Source organism: Felis catus, chromosome C1, assembly GCF_018350175.1.
Source record: "Felis catus isolate Fca126 chromosome C1, F.catus_Fca126_mat1.0, whole genome shotgun sequence".
In the NCBI taxonomy this organism is placed as follows: domain Eukaryota; kingdom Metazoa; phylum Chordata; class Mammalia; order Carnivora; family Felidae; genus Felis; species Felis catus.
This window is the reverse complement of record NC_058375.1, coordinates 18998140-19007821: the sequence shown is the minus strand read 5'-3', so window position 1 is coordinate 19007821 and position 9682 is coordinate 18998140. Positions and strand designations below refer to the sequence as shown.

The 9682-nt window shown below is 46.5% G+C and overlaps 1 protein-coding gene across 1 annotated transcript in view; it reads right to left on the bottom strand.

Moving 5' to 3' along the window:
• Window positions 1–1786: 1786 nt before the first annotated feature.
• MACO1 (macoilin 1) overlaps window positions 1787–9682 on the bottom strand; it is a 63172-nt gene continuing 55276 nt past the window's right edge. The window contains exons 10-11 of the mRNA XM_023258318.2: window positions 7685–7859; window positions 1787–2267 (exon numbers count right to left, since the gene is read on the bottom strand). Coding sequence (XP_023114086.1) covers window positions 2065–2267; window positions 7685–7859 — 378 coding nt within the window. The 3' untranslated portion in view covers window positions 1787–2064. The remainder of the gene's footprint in view (window positions 2268–7684; window positions 7860–9682) is intronic.

Sequence of the window (9682 nt, the reverse complement as noted above, 5' to 3'; positions counted from 1 at the left end):
GGAAGGAGGGAGGGAGGGAGGGAGGAGGGTGGGAGGGAGAATGAGTATGGATACGTCTTAAATTGGACTAGAACTAAAACCAACTTGAGACCCTGGATGGATTCATCCCAAATCCTGTTTCTGCCCCACCACACAGGGGTGGGGGGGCACTGCCCCCTGACAGGGCCCGGGATGGGGAGAGAGCAAGGGCGACCATCGAAGGCCCATTCAGAACAATCTACCTTGTGGTCCCTCCTGCAAAGTTTAAAAAGGCAGAAAACTAGTTTTATCTGTAAGAAAATGTTTTTATTCTTTTGAACCCCACAGGAAAGAAAAAAAAAAAAAAAAAAAGAATGCAGCCAAGACCAAGTGTTTAACGAAAATAGTGTCCCAAAAGGCAGCAAAGTGGGGGAAACCTCAACACAAAGTCAGTGACAATTTTCCATGTTTTTGCACAAGGATGAAAAAAACCTATGACAGTTCTGAGTTAACACTTCCATGGTGACAATTACACAAGATGATTCAAAAATGCAAAGTGGCAGCAACATGCACACCTGGCTAAAGCTAGAAGTTTTTTTTTATTTTTTCTTACCCCCAAATAAGATCTGTGATTAAAAGGATGATTCTTTTTAATACTTCGATTTTGCTGACTTGCGCGTCCCACTTAATCTGCTTTAAATATGACGTACACGCCAATTGACAGGAAATTTGAGAAGAACGGTGTCCTTCCAGAATCCATGGCAAGGAAGCAAAACCAATCTATTTGGTTCCTTAATTTTCCTAGTTTCCCAATACAATTTTGCCTCGCCCCTCCCTCTCCCCGGCCCTCCCCCCGCCCCCACCCGGATTCTTAAACACTTCCAAAAGTGGCCAGTGCAAACACTTTTCTACCAGTGTCTAATATACACTTGAAACCGAAATCTCTGTGCAGAGTTTTGAGTTTGAAACTCTTAAAAACAAAAACAAAAACAACAAACCCTCCTTGGCACAAGAGCTGAGGAATAGTCAAGTTTCTTTTAAATCATCCAACACATGATGATGAAGAGAGGAAAAGCACAAACGAAAGATTAAAAAACGAAACCCAACAAACCCGAACCCGGAACTGCAGCTTTCCTTGGCTGTCTCTGCAGGTCTGTGGCACACACACACACACACGGCCCGGCTCCCCGCCCCCAGGTGCTTGCCTCGAGAAGTCCAGAACACCCGGGTGCTTTCTCTGAGAGGACACGGGATGCAGCCGGGGTGGCGTCCGAGAGCCCAGCTACACGCCAGTTGTACAGCAGGATCCGCAGTGAGCTCGACACAGATAGACGACAGATGACGGGGAAGGGGGAAGATAGTTTAAAGTCATCGAGTTTCCTCTTGAAATGTCTTTTCCCAAGGCACTGCTAGCGATTTTCTAGGACTGCACACCCGAGGGGGATAGGAGCATTTCAGACTCGACCCCAGGGACGCTCGAGAGCTAAGTCCCATCACCTGGCTCCCCTCGGCTTCCGGGACACTCCTGGGGTCGGTCTGCCCCTCGGAGGGGTAATCAATCACCTTTTGTTTTCTGTCATGTCAATAATCATCTTGGATAATGCAGCTATGAGAGCAAAGCTGTGTGAGGTGATTAACCCTTCCACTCTAAAAAAGAAACGCTTCTGTTAGCATCCCACGTGAATCCAACGTGCAGGTTTTGCTTGCTTATTTAAGAACAAAACCGAACAAAAATAAAGGATTGGGAAGCAAAAACCCTGCTTTTGTTTGTTTGTCTGTTTTCTTCAAGAGGAAACTGTAAGAATACATAAAAGGCAAAACGGGCTACTTGAAATCCAAGAATGGTTTTAATGTGTTGGCCGAGAAAAAATAAACTGCAAAGTTCTGTGAGGTCTTCTAAAAATTTACAAGAAAAACTGATGGGCAGTTCTAATCAGACTTGGATGTTATCTTTCCCCCCTTTTTAAAAACGACAACATATACAGTCCCACAAAATACAATATAAACTTTTTTTTTTTTTTTTTTTTTTTTATCTTGACTGCCAGAGACGCTCCTTTGGGATGCCTTCTGGTAACCAAATGGCTGGGCGAAAGCCACAGCTGGCCTTCATTTCTTCAGGGGCTGGTAAACAGAGGCATTGGGATCAAGTCCGGAGGGGCTGGTCTCCACAAATTTGGAAGAGTAGTGGGGGGAAACGGGGCTCAGGGGGCTGGTCGTGGCGCTGTACGTTATGCTGGGCATGACGGCCATGACTTCGGCTATCTTCTGTTTAAGGTCCTTGATTTCCTGGTCTTTCTGAAGAATTTGTCCTGAAAGAGCAAAGACCCACCGTGAGTGAGAAGGGAGGGCCCCTCTAACACAATGCCCTCGCGGAGGCCCAATCCCAAGTGAGTTCGCCTCCAGCTCTGATGGCTTCCAAGGGTAGGAACTTTTCCTGTTAAGGGCCAAACAGTAAATATTTTAGGCATTGTGAGCCACACACTTTTTTTTTTTTTTTTTAAGTTGATTTATTTTGAGAGAGAGACAGGGAGCACAGTGGGGGAGGGACAGAGACAGGGAGAGAGAGAATCCGAAGCAGGCTCCATGCTGTCAGTGTGGAGCCCGACTCGGGACTCGATCTCATGACCTGAGCCGAGTCAAGAGTCAGATGCTCAACTGAGTCACCCAGGCGCTCCCCCCGCCTTTTTCTAACATGCAAAAACCATTCTCAGCCCATGGGGAATACAAGAACAGGTGGCAGGCCAGTCTGGCCTGTGGGCCGTGGTTTTACAGGTGTTTAAAAAGGGATTCTGCTTATGGAGGGGTGACAAGCGACACGTTGAGCCACGTGTGGAGCACGGCAGTCACCCACGGCAGCCGAGAGGGTGCACCACGGCTGCACCTCTTGAGCGGGAATATTTTTCTCGGAGGCTGGACATCTGAGTGTCAGACCGAGGGATACAGAACACCTGAGGCCTGAGAATCCATCACCGCCCGCTGGGCCTCCAGGTTCCCCTACAGAAGGCACACGAAGCCCGGCAGCGGCTGCACTGGGGGGTCTAGAGTGACACAGTGTGCTCGTCCCCACCTCTTGGCACTGTGCCGCTCGGCCTGTCGGCCCACTTTGCACCTGCTGGACACTTTCACGTTACCTGACTCGGCCGCCCAGCATCCCCCCCTCCCCCCGCTAGGCTTAGCTTCTTGACCCAACCAACTCCTGCCTTGGGCCGCTTCCTCTTCTGTGCTGCTCCTGCTCTGTGTTCACTCCTGAGGTTTCACTTCCTCACCAGACTTTCCTTGACCCTCCCCTTAAAATCGGACCCGACCCTGCACACACCCCCCCCCAATCCCTAGATTCTCAACACATCCCATGCTTTCCTTTTTGTCCTTTTCTTCTAATAAGGATAATAATTACAACGGCTAACACACAAGCGCCAGGCACTGTTCTAAGTGCTTACACAGACAAACTCACTTATCACAATGACTCTAGGATGTGGGAATTACCATCACCATCATCATCATCCATTTTATAGATGAGGAAACTGAGGCGGAGAGAGGCCGAATGACAGAGCCAGGATTCAACTCTGTGCGGTCTGGCTCCAGTGTGCACTCCCACGTACCACATTCTTTTACCTCCTGTAACTACTCATTTGGGTGATGCTCTGTGCCCGTCATCTCCAGTGGCCTCTGCTCCATGAGGGCAGAAGCTGGGTTTGTCCCTTTGTTCGCTGCCACATCCCTAAGTGCCCAGCCCCCCAGAAAGCTCAGGCTCTGCAAGTTATGTCTCCTGCCCAAAGTCATTCCGTGATTAAGAGGTAGAGCGGGATTTAAAACTGGCACCACTGTTCCAGAGCCCACGCAATTTGCATCACGCTTTGAAGCTCCCTGGTCTACTGCGGGAAGAACACTCAGGAGTAGCCCTTCAGAACTTCAGAAATTTAAATGCTTTCAAAAAAAAAAAAAAAGGGGCGCCTGGGTGGCGCAGTCGGTTAAGCGTCGGACTTCAGCCAGGTCACGATCTCGTGGTCCGTGAGTTCGAGCCCCGCGTCGGGCTCTGGGCTGATGGCTCAGAGCCTGGAGCCTGCTTCCGATTCTGTGTCTCCCTCTCTCTCTGCCCCTCCCCCGTTCATGCTCTGTCCCAAAAATAAATAAACGTTGAAAAAAAAAATTAAAAAAAAAAAAAAAAAAGAGGTTGCATTTGAGTTGCACTCATTTTGAGTCCTGCAGAAGGTGGTAATGTATTTGAAATGCAAGAGGGCGCAGTGACATATCTTTAAAAAGCATGTAGTAGAGATGAAAGTCATTTTGGAACTGGGATGAATCAAATGATACAGAAAGTAGGAAGCAGAAAAGCAACAAGGGGTTTGATTTGAATTACAAAGTTGGATCTTATTAGAATATTCTCAGCTTGACAAGGGAGGGAAGTAGTGGGAAGGCCCAGCAAAGAGCAGTAGAAAGGAACTGCTCTGACTTCCTTCATGGCCCCTCAGCTTCAAGTTCGCATCAAATATCCTCCTTCCCTTTGAACAAAATAAGCCTCAGATGAATAAAATACCTAACGGCATCTGTGAGCCACTGTATCCTTTTTTTTCCCCACGCAGATGCAAGTTTGATTTTTTTAATCAGTAACATGCAAACATTCCCAGAGCTTTGAAAAAGGCAGTTCTCTTTGCTTTTTTGTCTCTTTGCAAGAATTCCTGGGCTGACACCGAAGCCCAGTCTGTGCTGGGAAGCCAAACTCCCCTTGGCCATTCAGAGACCAGGTGCTCCCGCACTCCAGGGGGCTGTCCTCCCACAGTGCAAATCCCAGCAACTGAAATGAGGTGGCCCCTTTCGCAGCCAGCTGAGCCAGGAGGGCAAAGGAACCGGTGTGTGGCCGGAAGTTCAGCTTTATTTATTTAAACCAAAAAAATTTTTTAAGTTTAAGTAATCTCTACAACCCAACGTGGGGCTTGAACACATGACCCGAGATGAAAAGCTGCGTGCTCTTCCAACTGAGCCAGCCAGGCGCCCCAGAAGGTCAGCTTTAGAACAGAATTCCCAGGAACCTTCTTCTTAAATGCTTTTCCCTGAGTCCACAGATTAATAAGCCCGACTCCCAACCTGCCATTCTTCTTGCTCTATCATCTGGGCCATCCCAAGCCCCTCCCACGGCTCCATTAACTTTTCACAACTTGTATATTCCCCCCTGCTCCCGGGGTTTGGGCCCTCTCGCTGGAGATGAGACCCCAAATGCCCCGACTGACGATGATCTCTCACCTGGGTGTCCAGGAAACGACTCCAACTCAGAGCATCTCCAACCAAAGTCACTCTCTCTTCTCGTTCCCTGATTCTGTTCTGTTCTTCTTCTCTGCTCCCAGCAACTTTATCCTCCCACATCCCCCCAGGTGCCTCCACTTTCCTTCCCTCCCTGTCTGGACCACCCTCCCTCCCCCACACTCCCCACCTCTGAGACAAAAGACAGTCACAGCCTCCTAGGGAGTCTACCTGCCTCTCCTCAATCTCACCTTCCAGATCCATCTTTCACATTGCTATTGGAAAGACGTTTCCAAAATAATGGCCAGAACACGTCACCCCGTCCCTCCTGAAGAATCTAGGGAAGACAGTCTGGTTTGGCTTCATTCACGGTCCCCCTCATCTCCCAAGTCCTCCAGCCTGTGGCCACCGCTCATCTGGACGTTCCCAGCACTTTCTTTCCTTTGCTTGCACGAGCCCCCCAGGTAACAGTGTCTTTCCCCTGCCATTCTCTGCTCTCAGAATCCATCCTTCAAAGCCCACTCAATGTCCCCTCCCTCGTGAAGCCACCCCTGATCACTGCTCTGGCCCTTCAAGTCCCCCACCTCTACCCACTGGCAATAGGCCTCTCTGCTGTACACAGGGCCCACAGGGTCCAACCATCTTTGTGATCATACTAATACATCGTTGGCCTTCTGCACATTCATTCCCTCCTGGGGGTAAGTGGAGTCTTCTAGAAACCACATGCAAGTAAAATTACAACAGACTGAAGGTAGAAACAGGGATGAGAACCGAACTATCTTCTACTGAACCAGAAACTAAAGAGATTGGCTCAGAGTAAAACAATGCCATTTTTCCTCATTAAATTTTCTCTGGGGTTTTGGGCAAATACAGTTCTTTCTCATACAAATAAGTTATATGTTTATTATGCTATTTGAAAATGAATTAATACGTTTTAAGTTTTAATTTCTTTTAAACAAATTTTTTTTTAATGTTTATTTATTTTTGAGAGACAGAGACAGAGCACGAGCGGGGAAGGGCAGAGAGAGAGGGAGACACAGAATCCGAAGCAGCCTCCAGGCTCTGAGCTGTCAGCACAGGGCCCGAGATGGGGCTTGAGCTCACAGACTGCGAGATCATGACCTGAGCCAAAGTTGGATGCTTCACTGACTGAGCCACCCAGGTGCCCCCAAGTTTCAGTTTCTAATAGGTAAATACTGATTGACATAACCCACTTGAGAAAAATCTCCTTGGGTTACTCAATAATTTTAAGAGTGTCAAGGGGTCCCCAAGACCAAAGAGTTTGAACACCCTAGTAGATCCCCCACCACACCGTGTCTTATCTGTACCTCTCTCTCCTTCAGCTTCTCGTACGCATGCTTTGAATGTTCTTTAAGTGCCTGTTGAAATAACCTTCTCCTACTAAGTCAGCTGTTTGATTTTTTTTTTTTCAGTAATCTATGCTGGCTAATTAGTTTCTTGGACAAAATCTAAATTTCTTTTCATCAGGTTGTATCAGGCCTCTGTTCAGAAGCCTTCCAAAGCTTCCCGTGTTACTCAGAGCAAAGTCCCAAGTTCTTTCCAAGGGCTACACATGTGGCCCGGCCACTCTGACGCCAGCAACCATACCCGCCCCTCAGGCTGTGGCCTGTGCTCCTGAGGCCTGAAGTGCTTTTCCCCCGGAGATTTTAGATTTACGTGGTTCCCTCACTCTCTTACTTTCAGCCTCTGCCCAAATGCTACCTGTTCAAAGGATTTTCCACGACCACCGTGTCCAACTAGTGGCCCCACACAGACACTCACACTTCTTGCCTGGATACCGCCTCATTTTTATCCCCGCATCCATCAGCACCTGATACGCTCTATGCCTGCTTGTTATCGCCTGTCCCCTTGGGGCGTCTTGCAGTGCCCAGCACACAGTAGGGCCTCAGGAAGTAGCTGTGGAGCGCACGGCCTACTCTCCAGAAGCTGCTCCCAGTGCTCCCTCGTTCGTAACCACGTACAGCCGGCTGCGGCCTGGAACGCGTCAGGCCTTCCTAGCTTCCCTGGCCTCCCTCAAGCTGTTTCTTCTGTTCAGATGCCTCTCTGCCCCTCGCCCTCCTACACTGCTTCGTCACTGAGCTAACCCCTGCTCATCATTCAAAACCCAACTCAGACATCAGCTCCCCTGAGAAACAGCCCTCTAACTCCCAGACTGGCTCAGTCCCTGCCCCTCGGTATGTTCCTACACCACCACCTTTGGGTGACTCCGCAGTTGTCCCTTTCTTCAACAACACCGTGAACTCCTTGAGCACAGAAACTCATCCTCTTCTCTGTGTGCCCTGCACTTGACATACTCTCACCTCAAAATACGTCTGCGGAATGAATTAATGTGATAATTCCTAGATGTCAAGGTCGGCACTTACAAACCAAGAAAACTGAATGTCTTTGGTTCTGAGCTCTAAGGGACGTGTGCTGTCTTCCTGTGCATTGTTCGTCACACCACCTCCTCTGGGGCCCGCTGCTCTCCTACCTTGGGCGATCTCGAGCTGTCGCTTGGCGTCCCCCAGTGCAGAGAACAGGTCCAGCTTGATTCTCGTCTCTGCGCTCAGACTGTTCTCCAGGTGCTGTGTTTTGTCTTGCATGGCCGAGAGGGCGGACATTAACACCTCAGTGTCCTTCTCATTTTCCTTATACTTCCGAAGCTCCTATCAACATCATCAAAGCAGCAAGATGTTACAAGATAGTTTTGGCATCGATGTCTACAAATTAGCCTGAAATCACAAATAAAGTCCCACTATTACTGACCTGGCCCCTAGAATACAGAATCCGGGTGTTTCATGGGTTAAGAATCTCACCACTTAGAGGGAGTGAAAAATGTATTTATATGATGGTATGACATACAAAACTATCTTAGTAAATGAATTTGATGGTGTTGGGCTGTTTCTAGTAACAGTGGACTCTGTTTCCAAATAAAACACTTTCTTACAAGCTGTACTTTGTACAGAACGTACAAAGAACTTTTTCCTTGCCGCCAGTTGCAAATGCTGATGTAATGCTGTCATCAATTTGCCAAAAGTCTACTCTCAATTTGCACTAAAAAGTTATAAAAAATGTTCATTATTTTGATAGGACATACTGCAGAGTAAGCCCACTTAAAACAACTGGTAATGTAGCCAATAAATACATACATTTAAATATAAATACACACACATACAGATATTTTAATTTTTTCATTTTAGAGAAATCCAAACTTATTACGGAGAATTAGAAATATGTTAAAGTTCAAAGGAGAAAATGAAAATTACTCAAACTCCTGACAGCATAAGAAACTTTATATACTTTTAGTCTTTTAGAAGCATATGTATATCTTTTAGCATAAATGAGATCACACCATATGTAGTTTTGTATAGTTTTTTAAATCAACTGGTTTTTGAAAGTGTAATTTTTAACGGCTATATAATATTCTTGTATATGTACCATAATTTATTAAATGAATCTCCCTTTGTTAAGATTTTGTTTTCATTTATATACCACTATGATGAACATCTCTGTTTATCAATCAATGATGAGATTTTACAATGTTTATCTTAGGCAGGAGTTCTGAAGAGGGAAATACTTAAAAAGTGTATGAACTTTTCCAGAAAGTTACACTTCTGCCAGCAATTATGAGGCCTGTTTCTATTATCCTCACCCAGGCTGATATTATCATTTAAAAATTCTTTGCTAATTTCACAAGGGATAAGGAAAATAAAAGCAAAAATGAGCTATTGAGACTACACCAAAATACTTTTGCGAAATGAAAAGGCAACCTACTACATGGAGAAGATATGTGCAAAAGAGATATTAAGGGGTTAATATCCAAAATATATAAAGAACTTCCAGAACTCAAAACCAAAAAAACCCAATCTGATTAAAAATGGGCAGAGGATCTGAGTAGACATTTTTCCAAAGAAGACATACTACGAAAAGATGTTCAACATCACTAATCGTCAGAAAAAGGCAAAATAACAAAATCACCTTATACCTGTCAGAGAGGCTAGTTATCAAAAAGACCAGAAATAACAAATGTCGGTGAGGATGTGGAGAAAAAGGAACCCTTGGGGGCGCCTGGGTGGCGCAGTCGGTTAAACGTCCGACTTCAGCCAGGTCACGATCTCGCGGTCCGTGAGTTCGAGCCCCGCGTCGGGCTCTGGGCTGATGGCTCAGAGCCTGGAGCCTGTTTCCGATTCTGTGTCTCCCTCTCTCTCTGCCCCTCCCCCGTTCATGCTCTGTCTCTCTCTGTCCCAAAAATAAATAAACGTTGAAAAAAAATTTTTTTTTAAATAAAAAAGGAACCCTTGTGCACTGCTGGTGGGAATGTAAACTGGTGCAGCCAGTATGGAGGTTCCGCAAAATATTAAAAGTAGAAATACCATATGATCCAGTAATTCTACTCCTGGGTGTTTACCCACAGAAAACAAAAACACCAAACATGCACCCCTATGTGTTTTGGTAGCATTATTTACAATAGCAAAGACATGGAAGCAAC